Source organism: Triticum urartu, chromosome 6 (assembly GCF_003073215.2).
Source record: "Triticum urartu cultivar G1812 chromosome 6, Tu2.1, whole genome shotgun sequence".
Classification (NCBI taxonomy): domain Eukaryota; kingdom Viridiplantae; phylum Streptophyta; class Magnoliopsida; order Poales; family Poaceae; genus Triticum; species Triticum urartu.
This window is the reverse complement of record NC_053027.1, coordinates 285196736-285217305: the sequence shown is the minus strand read 5'-3', so window position 1 is coordinate 285217305 and position 20570 is coordinate 285196736. Positions and strand designations below refer to the sequence as shown.

The window sequence follows — 20570 nt, the reverse complement described above, 5'->3', positions numbered from 1 at the left end:
CTACCCGTGAGTCTTTGATCTTGATCATACACATTTGCGTGCATGATTAGTGTACGGTCAAATCGGGGGCGTCACATACCTGCCCCTTTGGATGCAACGACCAAGAAACGTTTGCACATTTAGCTCTGAAGTGCATCAGGATGAAACATATATGGGGCCTTATAGGCATAAGGCTAGATGATGTGAAAGAATCGGCTGGCATTTTTAACACGGGTGACAAGCTTCTCTGTGAGACAAAAACAGCGAACCATATACTCTCTGGTCCATTTGGCTTGCAAGGAATCGAAAGGTCTCTGATGACATTAATATACCTCCAGTCATGAAACAATGTGTGAATTTGGTCAAAATATGGGCGCACAGAGCAGGAAAAGATGAAAGGCTCTCTATTAATTTGGCAAAACTGAACTCCCCCTCTCTCCCTATTGCATCAACCACTCCGGATGCACTCGCTGTGCTCTGGTTTGTAAAACTCTCATTCACAAGCGTTAAGCGTGTGCGCTTTTAGATGTAATAATCTAAAGGTAGGGGCCCTGATTTGCTCAACAAAACAAAAGAAGTAAGGTCGAATTGACAACCCCAACAACTGCAGCTCCCAGATCATACCGCTAAAAAAAATCTAATACCGGTGGCTCTTTAGTTAGACAAAACCTATTTCCAGGAAGGGGGCAGTGAGAGAACCAACCTGGAGAGGATCTGGGTGTCGAGATCCCTGCGGATGTTGAAGGTCGATCCGTAGATGGCCTCGGTCCCAAACTTCTTCTTATCCCAGAACTTGGCCTCCTACACGCGCGCGCACCAAAAAAAAGAAAAAAAAACTCCGATTCAGCACGCGCTAGGGTTTGGGGGAATGAACGGGGGCGGATCGAGGAGGGTTTACCTTGATGGTGGCTTGGACGGGGTGCGCCAGCGCGAGGTCGCCATGGACGCTGTCGTTGACGCCAAAGCGGAGGACGTCGTGGGTCTCGCCGAGCTCCTTCTTCGTCATCAAACCGCCGCCGCTCGCCATCGCCGCTACTAAGCCTTTTTTCCTCTCTCTGTTCTCTCTGTTGTCTTGGGGTCGTGTGCCGCTATGCTCAACGCCATCAGGGGGGAGGCGCTCGATCCCCGCGTGCCCGACCGACCCTGCCGCCTGGCGAACCACCACCAGACCGCCGCCTACCGGTCCCTCGCCCCTTCTGCCCCGAGGTCGCCTCCCATGGAGTCGTCGTCACTCCTGACGTGCTTCAGCCGGCGGCACTCCAAGACCGCCTCTAGGACCAGGATCCACTGGACGCCCTCTGCCCCGAGGTCGCCTCCAATGGATGCGCCGTCATCTTCCCTCGCAGACGCGCCGCTGCTCTCTGCTCCTCTCGTGCTCCGACCACCGCAAGCTGCCGCCCCTGGCGGTCGTCCGCATACCGTCTCAGCCCGCCGCTACCGCCGCTTGCTGCCTAGATCGCCAACCTCCTCGCATATCTCCTCTGCCTACGCAGCACCCGAGCCAAATTAGTACCACCTTGTTTATATTACGATTTTGTCCATACAAATTATAAAAGCGTATTATAACATGAGAAAAAAGCGTATTGTGACGGTGAACCCACGGAGTCAATCCGTACTTTATTATTAGGGATAGATAGGAAGAGATACACGGGTACATGGATACACATGTATGGGTTATACTAAACCATACCCGTACCCACCAAATCCGATGGGTTCCAAAATTTTCTATTTATATACCCATAGGGTTTTTTAGACCCATACCCTTGACCTAATAGGGTTTTTACCCGCGTTCTTTCAAAAAAAATTGTACCCATTGATATCCCTAATCCCCTTGCGTCAAACTAGGCCTTACGCTGGACTGCTGGAGCCGCCGATGCGTTATTTTCGGCAGGCCTCATCAGCCCACGAGACCCGCGTCCGTCCGATAAAACCCTAGCCTCCTCTGCCTTCACTGGCCTCTCATCGTCATCCTATAACGCACCGCACCGCACGCACACCAACAGCCAGAGCGCGCCGCAGAACACCCGACGACATGGCCGTCGCCTCCGCCTGGGCCAAGCCCGGCTCATGGGCCCTCGCCGCCGAGGAGCAGGACGACCTCCCCCCGCCGCCGCCCCCCGTCCCAGCCTCCGACTTCCCCGACCTCGCCACCGCCGCCACCACCAAGGTCCCCAAGAAGAAGAAGGTCCAGCCAGTCTCCCTCGCCTCGTTCAACAGCGCCAAGTTCGTCCCCTCCTCCTCCCGTGGGCCCACCCCGGACATGCTGCTAAGCCTCCCCACCGGCCCCCGCGAGCGCACTGAGGAGGAGCTCGGCGGGGCACGCTGGGGCAACGTGTCTCGCGGCTCTGACGAGCCGCGACGTGGCGGATCTGGCACGGAGGACTACGGCCCGTCCCGCGCCGACGAAGCGGATGATTGGGGTGTGAAGAAGCCGATGGAGAGGAGGGAGCGGATGGGAGGGTTTGGTGGTGATTCGATTTCGTCGCGTGCTGATGACGTGAACGACTGGGTGTCCACCAAGAAGACGGCGCCCTCTCTGCCCATGGAGCGGAGGGAGCGTAGCAGCGCGTTTGGTAGCGAGTCGCAGGGACGCGCTGACGATTCCACGAGCTGGGTCTCCAACAAGAGCTACTCTGCTCCCCCGCTCGCACCTTCGGATGGCCGAAGGGGTGGGTCAGTTTGGGGTTTCAATAGGGATGGTTGTCCAGATGCTGATTCTTGGGCAAGGAAGAGAGAGGAGGTAAGCAGTGGTGGTGGTAGTAGCAGTGCCCGTCCGCGTCTTGTTTTGCAGAAGCGAACTTTACCGGTTGCCGTTGTAACTGACGGGGAGAAGGATGAGGGTGTAGAGGAAGATAAAGGAGAGTTTCAGCCCAAAAGCTGGTCTTGCAACCCATTTGGGGCTGCACGCCCACGTGAGGAAGTGCTTGCTGCAAAGGTGGAGAACTTGACGAAGGAGGTGTATGAACGGGAGGAGAAGCTAGTGATTCAACCAAAAGTCAGATCTTGGAATCCGTTTGGGGCAGCCCGCCCACGGGAGGAAGTGCTTGCTGGGAAGGGGGAAGATTGGAGGAAGATTGATGAGAAGCTTGAGGCCCTGAAGGTGCGTGAAGCACCACCTGAGGTTAGGTCCTCTGGGAGGAGGGGTTCCCCAGTCCAAGGCGAGGAGAACGAGAACGGCGAAGTGCTGGAGAGGAGTACTGACAGAGTGTGGAAGAAACCTACTGCAGTTGAGGCTGAAGTACTATCTGAACAAGGGTCTGATAACTGATTTCATCCCTCTAAACATTGATTAAATTGCCTTTCCATGGTTGATCATGTCATGTTCTAGTGTTTAGTTTTTTGTTATGGGAATTTTATGTTCTATTCCTGAATTGATTGGTCCTGTTATTGCACTTTATTTTCTAGAGGTGTACGCTAAAAAAACAAATGCTGCTATTTGCTGCCTATTCATCAGCTTGTAAGGTGCCCATGATAGCAACATGATGTGCGTGGTTCATTTGAACATCATGATAGGTTGATTTTTTTCCTTAAAATGAGAAATGTTTAGAGTAATGCTGTGGTACAGAGTATCAGTACCTTCCTATATCCCTGCCCAGAAATAGTTCCTTGGCCTAAATCACAAAATTGCAGATGTTTTTTCTTCCCTTGGCCTAAATCACAAAATTGCAGATGTTTTTTCTTCTGCATGTCTTTAGCTTGACACATGTTGTGACACAATTGTGTATAATCAGTCTGAAATCTATGTTGTGATCATGTGATGCAAATTTATTTTGTAGTTAAAATATGCTTCTATGGTAGCATTGGTTGAACTAGAAGTGTCCCTGTTTTCATTTGCTTTTGCTGCACTAACATACACACCTTTTGTCATTGATTGATCCCTCCATATATAAACTACTGAAAAAAAATAATGTTCAGGAAATCATTAACTGGTAACTTCTTGGTAAGCTGGAGAGTAGGGGATTAGTAGGCGAATCGGCCAATTCTTCGGCTGATAAATCTGTTAATCTTGGTGACCAACCGAGCAGGGATTAATCGGCAGATATTTTTAACAGTAAGTCCAAATCATTGAATCATGATTAACGCATGGGCCTTTGAAATTCAGCCTCTTGCCAAAGACAAATAAGTATCATTTGGCATCGCCAATTTGATAACAAGACAGAAGGCTATCTAATAATATTTAGCATTCTATTTTTTAGCAACCCTGTGTTGTTTGAGCTTAAGAGTTGTAGGTGTTGGCATCTGCCAATTCAGTTATAGTATCATGGAATCAAACCAACTGTGAAAAGCTGTGGAAATTCTTCAATTATATACTGGCCCTTCAGTATAAATATGCCATAATAAAGTTACCCATTTTCAACTAAACTTCATATCTCAAGGAAATGTCTAGGTAGTATCATTAAAGGTGCTATATACGACCATTCTAATTCTCGGACAGCATGCATGGCACGAATAGCGGGTCAGAATAATGCTTGTGGTTTTTGTTGCTAAGACAATCTTGCTGATGGAACTTTTTCAAGATAATTGTCTACAGTTATTTCTCCAACATGTACTCTTCTCCTGGAGTACAGTGCACTGGCATGGTTCTTGCAACTAGCTGTCACTACAGGGCATATACCCTGTATAGTTTAAACGGAATAATGATTGGTATCCTTAATTCTAGCAGCATATGCTGGCTGTGTTTTGTTAGAACAAATACACCCAATCTGCAAAAAAGAGGGAAAACAAATGTACCCAATTTAGGCCAAACTTGCATTTCTCAGGACTTGGAAGTGTCTAGATAGTACTACCTCTGTCCCAATGTATAAGACGTTTTTGCAGTTCAAAATATACTAGCACTCCAATGCTCGGGCGGCATGCATGGCATCATTGTGGACCAGAATAACACTTTTGAGTTCTGTTGCTAAGAAAATCATGGTTACGAAACTGTACAAAATCAATGTGTACAGTTATTTTCCCCAACATGTTCTTGCAGTGCACTGACACAGTTCTCGCAACTAGCTGTCACTACTGGGCATGTATCCTGTATCCTTGTTCTAAACGGATTTATGCTAGCTATGTCATTGTCTGGCTTGGTATCTTCAGAATTATTCGAGCGATGTGTTTGTTTGCCTCTCCAGGAGACTTCCTTGCTGTTCCAGTCAACCAATTACACAATCCACCTAGCCCTCCTTTGGTCGCTTGTTGGAGGTGACTGCTATTTCGTGTGCTTTTATTTAGTACGTATAAATAGAGATGACATGGTCAATTTGAACACCTGTCAATGCAGTGGTCATTGGTTAAATGATCGCATCCACTGTTTTGATCATTGTAGTTAACATTTATGACAACTGTGTATATTAGGGGATGTGATGGTAAAGATAACTTATGACAAGATCTGGCCAGTTCAGCATGCTTGGCTTATGGCTATACTATGATAACTCACTAGAAAGAATTTTCAAGCGATGTTAAGCTTGTCACCTCAGATATAGTATATACCAATCTTGTCTGAACTATAATTCAACAACAGTCCTGTTGGCATGGGTTATGATTATTTATTTATTTTTTTGAGAAAAAAGAGAAGATTAATCTTTGATATGCTATTGTATAGTGTAAAGTTGTTTACATTGCAATACCTTGTTAGTTTGTTGGTTATGTTGAGCCTGGTTTCTTGGTTATGTTAAGCTTTATCAGTATAATTTTCTTGTTTTATGGGATTGGGATGTATGAACGCATAGATTAAAATCGCGGGCGAAGGTGAATCGCAGCTGAGATTTTTGCTGAGACGGTTAACGAAGGAATGGCACAATCGCCCGCGATAGCGCCGCGATCTCCGGCGATTTACCGAGCCATGCAAATCGCGGGCAGATTTCGCCCGCGATTTAAATCTTTGTATGAACGTCCTAGGCTGTGAATGGACAAATGTGCTCACGTCTCTTCTGATCACTTCGGCCATCTCCAATGGGATGCTTAAGGTTGTTGCTAGGGGAAATAATCCCCGTAGTTTTGCTAGTGTAGAATTTATTTCCACCCTAAACCTGGCGTTCAATTTTGTGCCTGGCGCCTGTCTGTTTCTTGTGTATTTTATGCATTGGGTTCTATATAAGTAATGTATTTAATTAGTTATAAGGATTTTTTTTCATCCCAACGTTGTGGCTGCCACACCAGCAGTTTGCCTATGCTAACGTGCTTAGCATTGTAAATGCGAGTGCATCTAAATTAGCGTACGTCCATTGGAGATGGCCTTCATAGCTTACTAATCTCCTGTAATATGTTATTTCTGAACGGAGGGAGTATGTTATAAGGTGACGGTGATGTTATTTTCTTCCGTTTGAGATCTTGTTACAGCTTCATTCGAATAGCAAGCATCGTTAGCATCTTATGACGGTCTTCTATTTTTGTGCCAGTATTTTGTCTCTAATGGATGAAAGATTGGTTTTGCAAATGCAGATCAGAGGTTACAGGAGCTGCACCTGCAAATTAATGTATGGCCTCACATGTTATGGAGACGCTTCACAATTCGAGTCTACTTAATATATTAACTAGCCTTATTATTTTACACGCAAAAAAAAACTAGCCTTATTATTTTTGTAGTCATGTGCGGCAAGAGTTGTAACAAGAGTTATCTGTTTATTTTCTCATCACTGTTTGGGCACATGATAATCGTCACATGGTGTAGATTTTTGGTATGGACATTGTGTTTGTGGGACGTTGTTCATGACAGCGCTTGAGGGGCCTCACAATTTTGTTACTGTGCATTTTGGGTGGTAGCATATTTGAGAGAGAATTCTTTATTTGGCCTTTCTTAAAATCCCCTTCCCTTTTTGTCCCATTCTTAAAATTCCCTTCCCTTTTTGGCCCAAAACAATTTGTTCTTCCTATTTTGACACTCAAAACTTTATTTTGTTCCCTCGGTGACATTTCAGTCTATTTTTATCACTTACGGTGTTCAGTGTGAGGTAAATAGACCATTTTGCCTCTAGTGCACTATGTGACTGTCCTGAACTAAAATTTTTTGGCGGGCCCTTTTTTTTCTTAGCTAAATAGATCTGTGCGTACAAAAGCAGTAGAAACATGTGCAGTACTTGTATGATGGGTGTCGGTCCAAATGTTTTGAAGCATCGATAGTAATCCAGGTTTATCATGCGTATTCATATACGATAACAATACAATGGAGAAATATTCAATTGTGATGGGAGCGAGACACAATGGTGCTCAATATCGGCATGAAACTGCTCCCACCGTTTTGAAATATATGGCGTTGAAGAGAACATTTCGAGGCCCTGTTTTGAAATGAAGGAATTTACAACGCTACCCCTGTTTTGAATCGCTATCCCCATCGTCGCCTTCCCCCTTTGCTCCTAGGATTTCAAATCGCTTCTCCTCGGCACTCCCAGGCGTCCATCCTCCGTCGCTCCCAGGCCCCAGGCGAATCCATCTTCTAGGTCCAAGGCGCTCATCCTTCACGCATCCATCATCCATGCGCTCCCAGGTCCCTGCTTCTCCTCGTCGCTCATCACAAGCACCAGCCCCGGGGCGCAGCAGTTTGATCCACGACCATCTCCTGGGTGTGGTCCCTTTGGGCATGATCTGCTCCTGGAGTACTCCATGGCTGTTGCTCCTTCTCCTGCAAATCAATTGATCACTTGAGTAATTGAGAAGACCAGAAGCAGTAATCGAGTAGCAGCAGCAGTAGCATCAATTTGACTCAAACTGTTTCATAGCAGCAGCAATTTGACATACTCCATCAGCAGTAATTGAGTACATTAGCAGAAACAATAATTGAGTACATCAGCAGAAACAGTAATGCAGTAGTAGCAGCATACAACAACAACAGTTTGACATAGCAGCAACAGTTCATCAACGACAGTTTTACATAACAAACAGTTAAGAGAAGAGAATGAATGTTTGAGTTAACTGAAAAGGTTGCAGTTAATTTTAGTGAAAATGTGTATGGAAGAGGGTGTGTACTAAAGACAGCACACACACACACACACACACAGAGAGAGAGAGAGAGTTTAAATGAAGCAGGATGAGAAGAGAAGAGAAATTTTAATTATTGCTAGTGCTCAACAGCTACTCCAACAAAGAAATGAAGATAAGAGAAGCTCTAGAGGAGAAGAGAAGAGAAACTTTACTGAAATTCTTTGTACTCCTCAACAACTACTGCTAGAGTACTCCATAGCTCCAGGAAAGAGAGTACTCCATATATTAGGCCAAAATTCTTTGTACTCCCAACATATTACTCCACCATACTGTACTCCCAAAATTTTTGTACCTCGACTACTGTATTCAGAGAAGAGAAGAGCTAGCTCAACTACATAAATTACTGGAATACTCCCCTTGTAAGCAGAGAAAAGAAGAGAAGATATACTGCTACTGTTAATGGTGTACTCCTCTAGAGCTGCACTGCTACTGTTAAGAAGAGAAGAGAAGAGAAGAGAAGAGAAGAGAAGAGAAGAGAAAGAGAAGAGAAGCTGCACTACATCAATTTTTGAATAACTACTACACAAGATCAGCTACTGCTCTGAAAAATCACTACATCAGATCAAACTTCTGCACCAGATCAAGCTACTGCACCAGATCACCTTTTCTGAATAACTACTCCATTAGCAGAAACAAGATAGTCCAAAATTAACAGTGCTCTGAATACTGTAATTAACCGTACACCTTCTCTGTTAGTACACCAGATCAGCTAATCCATTAACAGTAGCTTCATGTGCAAAATTAACACCTTCTCTGAATATTTATTGCAAGGAGTACTATACTTAACAAAACTATAGCAACGCTGTAATAATTACTGCAAGGAATACTGCACTTAAATCTTCAGATGGAGTATGTTGAAGAAACTCTCTTCCTCCACTAACCACTGTCTTTTTGGAGTACTCTAACTACTCCAAGATGATACCGCAAGTCTCCAAGAAGCTACTCCAAGATGCTCCGAGATACTGCAAGTACTGAGTCTATAGAAGAGAGGCCCTACCATGCGTGGAGTCTACAAAATAGTCATATTACTTTCTCTAATTCGCTACGGTTTAGGAGCACTTTCAAACTTATCTCGACCACATGATCAATGTTAGCGAGTTGCATGAATGAGGCGAGTGGACTGCATTTAAAATTACATTTCTTTGCATCAACTTTTTTTTACCTTGCACCAACATTCTTTGAGTAATTTAAAGAACAAATGAACCTCACAAAACATAAAACAAAGTACTATGATGCTCATGGACACAATACATCCATCTTTTCTTTTGCACAGCCACACACACATACATACACACAAAATCAGCAGTAGCCAGTTCAAGAAAAAATAGTAGAACAGGAGCGTTGCATACTGCATGCACCCACACGCCGCACTTCCCATGCCCGTGGACCATGGTGCACTGCTTGACCATCTGCCGAACTGCATATGCCCATTCCAAATCAGCAACAATTTAGAACTTCTCGGAAACTGAACATGGGAAGTGCAAAACTTTTAAAAAATGAAAATCAACCAACGCATAGTACAAGTGAACCACATCCAAAAAGAAAGTATTCTCCTCGTGTTTTCCATAAACAGAAGTGAACCACCAAATTTTTGTAACAAACGAGAGCTAACAGTGGACTTCATGGTACACGCAAACTACATGAATGCAGTGCGGCTCGCTGTGGACTGCAAGGTTGCGACGTCGACTCCCCCTGATGAGAGAACCTTCTCTGTCCCTCCAGCAAACTGCATATGGCAGCATGGCCAACTATAGTGGGGGGCTACTTAACTACACGGGTGGTGCTGCCGCACTTCCTGCCGGAGAACTACATGCGGGGGCCTCTGCCCCTCAGCGAAATGAACGCGGGTGCTGCTGCGCGCCGGCAAACTGCACGTGAGGACCCATGTAGGTAGCCGTGGGAGCCCATCACAGGTCGCCGTCATGGCCAAAGAGGAGGGAGGGATGTGGATGCAACAGCTTGGTGACGATGGAGAAACACTGAGGGGAGCAGGTGAGATCGAGGGCAGAAAGGTCCAGGGAGTCACCGGGACTGTGCTGTGGGCCTACGGCGGCCGGATCCGTCACGTGGGCTGCACGGTGGGGCTGGATCCATTGCCTGGGTGGCGCGGGAGGCGCGCGGTGCCGGGAGCCGTCGTTGAGGTAGTTCGCCGTCGGCAGAGGAGGATCCTGCTAGATCCATCGATGGGCAAGTGCTGGGTATGCATATCCAGTGGTGGCAGGGAGGCCGGGGACCCTGATGGCCATGCCCTGGATGGATGACGAGTGGCTGATCAGATCGGTTCACTGGATCCAGAGCTGCGAGACACGAGGGAGCTCCGGAATGAGGTTCAGCGGGGCTCCGGTGGCCGGCGGGGAGCTAGAGGTAGTGGTTCTGGAGGTGGATGGAGCAAGGCGGGGCAGGGGCCATGGAGGCCGACATCGAGGGGAGGAGCCGTGGGAGGCTGGGCGAGGAATGAGGCTCCGATCTAGGGTGGGGTTAGGAGTGGTCGGGCAGCATGGCGGAGGACGAGAAGGTGAGGGGTGGCACAACTGTCAGTGGTGGAGACGGCTACAGCCGCGGTGGAGGATGAGAAGGCGGACATCGTCTGTGCGTGCTCGGGTAAGGGAGGCCACCTTACCATGCTCCAAGGGTGGCTTTCGGGGTTACGATCCTGATAATGAGTAATAGGGGTACGAATAAGGGGCAGAACCTAGCTACGGCGCAGATGTAACACCGTGTGTTCAACTATTTCAGGCATCTCTCGGCGGAGGTAACAGCCCTATGTCTCGTGCCCTGAGGCTTGCCTTGATTTGATGTATATGGTTACAAGGATTGCTCGTGCCCGGCTATGGAGGGGGGTGCGGCTTATATAGACTGCGCCGCAGCCCCATGTCTCCCACGTCGCCGAGGCATTTAATGACACTGGATGTGTTAGGATCAAGCGAAGGGAGAAGTCGATCGAATATCTCTCACTGGCAATATAGTCTAGTACAAGCTTCGATTACAAGAATGGATCGATCTAAGACGCACTAGGGTTCGTGCCGCCGCCGGGTTCCTGATCCACTGGATAAGGGGAAAAGCGAGGCAGCGGTGGCTTAAGTAGTGGGAGTAGTTGGACCGGGTTGGTTGTGCCATTCTGGGCTGAAGTAGCATGGGTTGCTTCGCCGGGCGCTACTGGGCCGAGCCCGCGCCTCGTTGGCAGGTGGGGCCGAGCCGTCAGGGAAGTTAACATCCCCTCCTCCTTGAGACGAGGCTTGCCCCCAAGCCTCCGCGTGAGGAAAGCGAGCTTGAAGTGCCTGCTTGTCTTCCCAGGTTGTGTCGAGTGCTGCGCCCACTGACCATTGGACTTGGACTTGCTCGATCATGATCTCATTCTTCTTGCGCCATCTTGTTTGGAGAATCTTGATCGGGATCGCCGTGTCGCCTGCTTCTGAAGGTAGAGTTGTGGATGTTGTTTTGCCTGGGAGTAGCGCTTGCCGAAGTTGCAAAACATGGAATACTGGATGCATCGTTGCTTGAGGGGGAAGTTGCAGTTTGTAGGCGACCTCATTGACCTTGTCGATGATCTTGAACGGACCGTGGTACTTGTAGCTGAGCTTGTGGTTTGCTCGAGGAGCCACTGAGGTTTGGATGTAAGGCTGCAGTTTGAGGAAGACTTAATCGCCGACCTGAAACTGACGGAATGAGCGCTTCTTGTTCGCTTGTTCTTGCATGATCTGGCGTGCGCGATGGAGTTGTTGTTGGATGAGATCTTGCATAACTGCCCGTTCCTCGAGCCAGGTTTGCAGCGCTGGTACCGTCGACGATGTTGATGCAGTGATCCCCCAGTGCCTTGGTTCTCTCCCAAACATGGCCTTGAATGGTGTCATCCCGATGGCGGAGTGATGCGATGAGTTGTACCAGAACTGCGCCAGAGGCACCCAGAAACTCCATCGCTTCGGACACGCTTGTACGAAGCAGCGCAGATAAGTCTCGATGCACTGGTTCACCCTTTCGGTTTGGCCGTCAGTCTACGGGTGGTTCGCCGTGCTCATGCGCAATTCTGTACCTGCATACTTGAATAGTTCTTGCCAAAAGTGGCTGGTGAAAACTGGGTCGCTGTCAGATACGATAGCCCCGGGAAAACCGTGCAGCTTGTAGAGTTGTTGCATGTAGAGGATAGCCACTTTCGATGTTTTATAGGGGTGAGCCAGAGGAAGGAAGTGAGCACACCGAGTTCTCTTGTCGACCACCACAAGCAAGCAATTGTGTTGCCCCGATTGCGGCAATCCATCCACGAAGTCCATGGTGATGAGATCCCACGACTCCTTGGGGATTGACAATGGCATTAACAACCCTGGTGAAGCTGTGCGGTCTGGTTTGGCCTGCTGACAAACCTGGCAACACCGCACATACTGTTGCACATCCGCCTTCATTTTGGGCCAGGAAAACAACCTGCGGATGCGGCGATAGATCACTGGGAAGCCGGAGTGTCCACCCATTGGGCTATCGTGGAAAGCTGCGATGATGCGCTGTTGCATAGCTGTGGTTCCCCCCAGCCAGATGCGGCCACGAAAGCGGAGCAGTCCGTTCTGTAGTTGGAATTGTCCTTTTGGATCCTCTCGAACAGCCAGCTGCTCCAGGAGTTTTTGCACCCGAGGGTTGGTGTTGTAGCTGTTGATAATATCTTCGAGCCATGCTGGTTGGCACACACTGATGGTGTGCAGTACTTCAGTTGTTTTTGCTCTGGACAAGGCATCCGCTGCCGTGTTCTCGGATCCCTTTTTGTACTTGATGATGTATCGGAGCCCCAGCAGTTTAGTGAAAGCCCGTTGCTGCCATGGTGTCGAAAGCCGCTGCTCCGTCAGGTGCGTCAAGCTGCGCTGATCAGTAAGGATGGTGAATTCAGCATGTTGGAGGTAGGGACGCCACTGGTCTACGGCCACAATAACTGCCAAGTATTCCTTCTCATAGGTCGAGAGTCCTTGGTATCGAGGGCTCAAGGCTTTGCTCATGTAAGAAATTGGATGACCATCCTGCTGCAGTATCGCTCCGATCCCTTTGTCACATGCGTCAGTCTCGATCACGAATGGCTTGGCGAAGTTGGGCAGCGCCAGAACTGGGGCTTCGATCAGATGTTGTTTGAGTAGCTGGAATGATGTATCTGTGCCCGGTGTCCAGACGAACGGCGTCCCTTTCTTCAGAAGGTTGAACAGTGGACGAGCTATGATCCCAAAATTCCTGACGAATCTTCGATAGTACCCAGCGAGCCCCAAGAAGTTGCGGACTGCTTTGACATCAGTTGGAGTCGTCCAGTTGGATACTGCCTGTATCTTGGTTGGTTCCGTGGATACCCCTTGATCGCTGATGACGTGTCCCAGGTATGATAGGCTGTGCTGGCCGAACTCGCACTTGGACATCTTCACGTGCCATTGGTCTCGGCGCAAAAGTTGCAGCACTTGTCGCAGGTGATTGATGTGGTCTCATAGAGTCTTGCTGAACACGAGGATGTCATCGAAGAAGAGGAGCACGCACTTGCGGTCGACTAGTTTGAGGGTGGTCGTCAGAGCTCCGTTGAACGTGGCCGGTCCACCCGCTAACCCGAAAGAAACCACCAGGAACTCGTAGTGGCCTAAATGCGTCTAGAACACGGTCTTGTACTCCTCGCCTTCTGCCAAGCGAATCTAGTGATAGCCCGAGCGTAGATCCAGCTTGAAGAACCAGGCTGCACCATGCAGCTCATCCAGCAACTCTTCGATGATAGGCACGGGGTACTTGGTGATGTAAGTGATGGCGTTGAGGTGTCTGTAGTCGATACAGAGCCTCCATGTCCCGTCCTTCTTCTTGACGAGGATAGCTGGAGAACAGAAGGGGTTGCTGCTTTTATGGATAATGCCCTGGCGGAGAAGCTCTTCCACTTGTGCATCGATCTCCTTCTTGTGCTCTGGCTTGTGTCGGTAGGGTCGAATGTTCACCGGATGGGCTCCTGGTATAAGCGGAATCTTGTGATCGCAGTCGCGGCAGGGTGGCAACCCTTCTGGTTCTTTGAACACATCCGCGAATTCCTCCAGGACAGCTTGAATCTCTAGCGAAGTGGTGTTGTTGCTACCCTCGCTGGTCGTCGCGTAGATCAACGCCATATGCGTGATGGCATCCGTGTTGCACAGTTGCTGAAGTTGGAGAGCGTTGATGACGGTGCAAGTTGAGGAAGTAGCTTCGTGCCCTGGGAGACGAATTGCCCCCGCGGTCGACGGGGGACTGTGCTCCTCGAGCCAGTCCATGCCCAAGATTGCGTCGTACGTCCCGAGCACCAGCACCTTCATATTCGTCGTGAACTGGTGGCCCTGAGTGCACCATTGGCACTGTGGCACACTAGAAGAGCAGGCAAGCAGTCCCCCATCGACCATGCGCACCTGGTACGTGCGTGGGAGAGGTTGGACTCCCTGGATGGACGCCGCTAGGAATTCGTTGATGAAGGACGTGGTGCTGCCGGAGTCCACTAGCATCAGCACTTCACGCCCTTGGATCCACGCGCGTAACTGGAACGCCTTGCTCGATACGCCCCCCGTCAGGGCCGGTTTGGAGATGGCCATGACTACTTCATCTTGAGCATTTTCTAGTTGCGTTGGTGCTGCTGTTGCGTCGATGCCGAAGAGTTCCAGAAGTTCTTCGACGACATGGAGTTGGACCGACGTCGGGCAGGTGTGGTCGGGTCCCCATCGCTCGCCGCACTTAAAGCACAGGCCCCACGCTCCGCGGTGGTCGCGTGGAGCCTTGAGCTTGGATGAGTCGGCTCGTGCGGCGTCTGTGGCGCAGCGATCCGTGGCTGGAGCTGGTGGTGTCGCGCGCGCCGGTGGAGGAGGCAGAGGAAGCGGCACGTTGAGCCTCGGCGACGCGTCGGGCGGTCGCGTAGGCGTGGGGCGCTGCACCTCCGCACGCGCGTTGTAGGCCACCTCCTCCTGGAGCAGCGCTGTTGGTGTCAAAACCGGCGGATCTCGGGTAGGGGGTCCCGAACTGTGCGTCTAGGCGGATGGTAACAAGAGGCAGGGGACACAATGTTTTACCCAGGTTCGGGCCCTCTTGATGGAGGTAAAACCCTACGTCCTGCTTGATTAATATTGATGATATGGGTAGTACAAGAGTAGATCTACCACGAGATCAAGGAGGCTAAACCCTAGAAGCTAGCTTATGGTATGATTGTTGTTCCTACGGACTAAAACCCTCCGGTTTATATAGACACCGGAGAGGGCTAGGGTTACACAGAGTCGGTTACAATGGTAGGAGATCTACATATCCGTATCGCCATGCTTGCCTTCCACGCCAAGGAAAGTCCCTTCCGGACACGGAACGAAGTCTTCAATCTTGTATCTTCATAGTCCAGGAGTCCGGCCGAAGGTATAGTCCGGCTATCCGGACACCCCCTAATCCAGGACTCCCTTAGTAGCCCCTGAACCAGGCTTCAATGACAACGAGTCCGGTGCGCAGATTGTCTTCGACATTGCAAGGCGGGTTCCTCCTCCAAGTACTTCATAGAAGATTTCGAACACAAAGGCAGTGTCCGGCTCTGCAAAATAAGTTTCCACATATTGCCATAGAGAGAATAATATTTACACAAATCTAATCTGCTGATGTATTCCGTAGCGTGACATCACACCACGGCCAAGTCTTTATTCGAATCATTTTACTGTCCGACCTCAGCGCGTTTAGCGAGGCGGTTTCCTTGGCACGTCTTGTCAAAGCAGAGATCGTGTCCCCTTATTCCGAGATTCTCATCAATACGGGCATGGGTAACCCAACTGTACCCGTTGGTATGTTTTCTCGATCAAAGGCGAGTCCCAAATGGTCACGGGGAGGGCCCTTGGTATTCAACCTCTTATAAAGAGACCAAGGCCTTACTCCTTTCTTTCAATCTCAAACGAGTTCGCCCTTCGCCTCGAGTTCCAACACCCAAGGCTCCAGATTTCAGGCGCTTCGGACCTTCGACAATGTCCGGTTCCGACCTTCGAGGCCGATGGATTCCCTCCTCCGTCACGGAGGAGGACGTGCTGAAGTTGAGAGAGGCCAGGTTCTTGACCGGCGAAATCTCGCATAGGCTGCCTGCTAAAGGGCAGGTCATTCCCACTCCCAAGCCTGGTGAGAGTGTGGTGTTCCTGTCTCACTTCCTTCGGGGACTAGGCTTCCCGACGGATCCCTTCGTGAGGGGGCTCATGTTTTATTATGGGCTGGAATTTCACGACTTAGCTCCGGAGTCCATCCTCCATATTTCCTCATTCATCGTCGTGTGTGAAGCCTTCCTCCATATTACTCCTCACTTCAGACTATGGCTCAAGACCTTCAAAGTAGAGCCGAAGATGATCGAGGGACGGCACGCGGAGTGCGGAGGTGCTTTTATAAGCAAGAATGTTGGTGCTCCATGGCCCGAGGGCTCTTTTCAAGAGGAGTCCAGCTTATGGCAACGAGAGTGGTTTTATATCATGGCTCCCAGGAGCACCAAGTGGGTGGCGCTGCCTGCTTTCCGCTCGGGTCCCCCACCACGGCTGGCGTCATGGGTCAATAAGGGGCTGGACTGGGGGTCGGCAAAGGACGTGCCCCTGTTACAGGGCCGCATCCAATATCTCCTAGAAAGAGACATCGGTCTGGTCGTGGTGACGCATGTTATGTTAATTCGCCGAGTTCTGCCCTGCAAACGTCGCCCCCTCCGCCTGTGGGAGTTCAACCCGGAGGGACCACGAGTTCTCCAACATTTTCTTGGCATGACACCCATGGAGATGTACAAATTGTTCTTCGGACCACAAGTAGTGTGTCCGGATTCTACGGAGGACGCAGGTCTGAGCTGCAATCGTCCGGATACTCAAGTAAGTAGCCTTGTGCCCGGACTCGCTATCCGTATATTTATCATAAAATTGCCCCTAAAAGAGTTGTCCTTTAAACAGGAGTGGATAGCGAAAGCAAAGCTAATCAGGTGTCCGGCCCCCCTCCCCGAGACTGCGCTGGGTCCCGTGCTAGTCAGGATGTTGGAGGTTGTGCCTTCAAAGGAAAGGGAGGGAGGGGACAAGGAAGCTACAGCCTCCTTGAAGGAGGTTGTCCGGAAGGGAGGAATCGAAAATTCCTCTCCTCAGGGGAAGAAGAGGACCGCCTCTGAAGACCCGGAGACCATGGCCTCAAAGCGGGGGAAGAAATCTTCGCCAGAGGGTCCTGTGCTGGGGGATACTTCGGCCGAATTATGCCCTCAAGGGGATCAGCCCTCCACCGAGCCGTAAGTAGAGAGGAGTTTTCTTTTTAAGAAACGAGAGAAATCCTTTCTTTATATCTGAGAAAAGTAATCAAAAATTTACCTTGTAGCTCGGACCTTAGCCTTTCTCAGCAGAGCTCGTCTTCGGGGGATCTTCTTCCAGAGATGATGGAGAGCGGAACGCCTCCCCCTGCCGTACCGCCTTGCGAGGCGGGCGACCCTGAGGTATCGTCGCAGAGGGTTTCTCCGAATCCGGTAGGGCCAGAAGGTAGTCATGTGCCCCCCCCCCAAAGCCCTCCGCGTCCGGCCTTCGAAAAGGGCCATCAGACGAGTCCGGCGCCGTCTGGTGCACGGTCGGAGGAGATGAAGGATCTGATAGGGCGAGCATCTATCTCAGAGGAGCACCGTGCATTGATGGGTACGGTGATTGAGAGGATTTCATCCGTGGAGAGCAGATTGCACGAGGCTGTCAGGAGTTTACTGACAGGTTTTGAGGTACGTGAAATAGTGTACCCTTTTTGGACAGTTGCGCATAAATAAGATGTGCCCTGTGTAGATAGTAGCCCCTGAGACTCTGTGCGTTGTCAAAAGTGACGGCGTGCAGAGGATCATAATCCCAGGTCTAATATGCCGCCTTCATACGTAGGTGGCGAAGTGTCCGGTGTCAAGCCGGACTGATGAATTTGCCGAGCTAAAGCGGCAACTTGACATGGCAGGTGCCGACATCGCGCTTGTCAACAAGCGGCTTGACGAAGCCCAAGGTATGTAATTCCTCCGGCGGCACCTGGTAAGAGGAGCTTTATGCCAGTATCTTACAATGTGTGCGCTTGATGCAGATGGTGCTGCTGCCATGGAGAATCTTCGGGCGAAACTTGCCCGAGCCAAGGAGCAAGCCAGGAAAAGTGATGCGGCTGCCGGAAAGGCAATTGAAGAGCTGAAAGCCGAACAGGCTGCTCACTGCCGAAGCAAGAAGGAAATGGCCGAGATGGCCGTGTAGCTGAAGAACGCTGCTGACCGTTGCAAGCTTCTTGAAAAAGAAGATAGGGTGGAACAGACGGACCTGGAGAAGGCCGTTTCCGATGCCAAGGATGCTCGCTCTGCAATGAGAGCTATGAAGGAGGAGTTGCGTCAGGCCGGAGAGATCATGGCTGGAAAGCCCTTTATGCTGCGGAGGAAGTTCTGTGATCCTAAACATGCTCCGTTAGACCGGATGTGGAGTACATCGGACACCTATCTGGATTTGGCAGCAAGTGCCGTGGATGCGGCCGAACACTTCCGAGATCAAGAAGATCGCGAAGTGGAAAAGCTCTTTTGGTCGCAGTTCCACAATCCGGAGCATCCACTGTCATTAGCCGATCGTTTGGCCGAATGGGTCAAGCTAAATGGGTTGTCCGGACTTGCCATGAAGTATGTCATGAGTCATCTGTGGCCAGAGAGGCCAGAGCCGAAAAGTTATTTCAACTTGGTGCAGCAGTTCCCTGGTGTGGCGCCGCATATCAATGCGATGAAGAGGTCAGCATGCATAGAGGGTGCGCGGATGGCTCTTGCCCGTGTGAAAACATACTGGGCGGAAATGGAGGCCACCGCTGTTGCATCCCCAGACTCGGATGGAAGCCGAGTACCTGCCGAGCACTATTTTCAGGAAGTTCTGCAAGGCGCTCGTTTAATAGAGACGCAGTGCTCGAAGGATACTATATTCGAATAGCATATATTATTGTAAAACAATATTTTGATAAATTGTAGAAGCTTTTTATACTTGTGCCTGCAAGTATTATAATACCTCCTGTGCGGCCGTTTAACATATATGTATATATAATCTGAAAGATGGCAGTCGTCGGCTTCAGCCCCCACGCACATAATGCGGGGGTGTTCGCAGAAGGCGCATTTTCACACTTGATCCAACATCTTGGTCCTACAAAGGAGATGATAGCGCAACGAACTAGGCAATCGGACTATGATGCTTTATCACTTTCACTTAGCCATAGGAGTTTGACAGTGAGGCTACTTATATAGCCCCTGGTGGCGCCTGCGCTCGCCCGAACTCGGGGCGCGTATGTGCCTGGCCGGGAAGCGGCCCTTCGTTAATGCGGAGGAATCCTAAAGATTCCAGTAAGTCATCGAGTGGTTGACCAGTCTCACGCTATATCATGACAGTCAGTTTTCGGCTTTCTCTACTCAGGTGCTCGCCTGGCCGAACCGAGGCACAATCGCAGTAGTTCTCCTGGTGCCGCCTTAGCCGATAGAGCGGAACGTAAGGTGGCAAAACACAGGAGCTGGGCAAACCCAACATTTGACCAAAGACATGATTCGGAGCTGATGCATATAAGGCCAAACTCGCGACGCCGAACACTCCCTAAGGTATTCGGTCTTTATGAGGGCGGGCGGGATAACGCCCTTAGTAATAAGCCCCTAGTGTCCAGGTACGCGCAAAACTCTGACGTGGCCACATGCCAAAACGCCAGCCTCCTCCTTGGTTATACCAAGAAACCAGGGGATATGTATCAACAAGAGACAGTAAAAAAGGTTTACGCAGGGTCTTAATCTGAAAATAATCCTTGTAACGGGTCCCTGCTGCACGTCTGCGCCTGTGTCTCCGTTGTGCCGTATCCTAGACGGGCGTAGCACGGTGTTCATCTGTAAAAGAGAGGAACTTAGTTTAGGAAAGATCGTGCCGAACATGAGTTATACTAAATAAATGAAGTATAAATCGAAATGGGTAAAATTGAGCTTTATTATCTCTTGTTTTATATGCGCGGAGCCCCTAGTACAGGGGTATACGGCTATTAAGCCTTTATCAATTGTATGTTTATGCCAGACTCGTCTAGCCGTGTCCGTGGTCTTGACGACCTGTTTAGGTGCTTTGGCTGGTGAAGCCGCTTTATTGTGGGGCTGTCAAGGCAGCCGCACTGTCTTCCGCGCGGGAGGAACACTCAATGTTTTCCCTTTAATGAGATGATGCCTCGTGGACCGGGCATCTTAAGCGTAAGAGATGCATAATGCGGTATTGCGTTAAAGCGGGCGAAAGCTTCGCGTCCCAGCAGTGCTTGATAGCTACTTGAGAATGGGGCGATGTGGAAAGTTAGCTGTTCACGACGGAAGTTATCGGGGGAGCCGAACATAACTTCTAGTCGGAGAGAACCCATGCAACGGGCGTCCGGGCCTGGCGTTACCCCTTGAAAGGAGGTTTTGCTATGGAGAATTTTTGTTGGGTCTATCCCCATGTTGCGGATTGTGTCCTGGTATAACAGGTTTAGACCACTGTCGCCGTCCATCAGGACATTTGTAAAGTGGAGTCCGCCGATTATTGGATCTAATACCAAGGCAGTCCAGCCTGCGTTCCGGATACTTCTAGAGTAATCCTGATGGTCGAAGGTGATCGGTTTTAACAACCATTGGCGAGACTCCTTTGGGATAGGCCGTATGGCGCGTATCTCTG

At 49.9% G+C, this 20570-nt stretch overlaps 1 protein-coding gene across 2 annotated transcripts; it reads left to right on the top strand.

Annotated features, from left to right (window-relative positions):
* Positions 1–1920: 1920 nt before the first annotated feature.
* LOC125513259 (eukaryotic translation initiation factor 4B3) lies at positions 1921–6668 on the top strand. 2 transcript variants are annotated; one of them, XM_048678326.1, is made up of 3 exons: positions 1921–3234; positions 5097–5166; positions 6406–6668. In XM_048678326.1, the coding sequence occupies exons 1-2, from the start codon at positions 2012–2014 to the stop codon at positions 5140–5142; spliced, it is 1269 nt and encodes a 422-aa protein (XP_048534283.1). In that variant the 5' UTR covers positions 1921–2011; the 3' UTR covers positions 5143–5166; positions 6406–6668. The 2 variants fall into 2 exon arrangements, with proteins under 2 accessions (XP_048534283.1, XP_048534284.1); XM_048678327.1 differs by lacking the exon at positions 5097–5166.
* Positions 6669–20570: the final 13902 nt, after the last annotated feature.

Bases quoted from the DNA above. Each gene is read 5' to 3' on its own strand.
- LOC125513259 (XM_048678326.1), top strand. From the start codon at position 2,012: ATGGCCGTCGCCTCCGCCTGGGCCAAGCCCGGCTCATGGGCCCTCGCC. The intron at 3,235-5,096 runs GTCTGATAACTG...TTGCCTCTCCAG, and splicing joins GAAGTACTATCTGAACAAGG to GAGACTTCCTTGCTGTTCCA.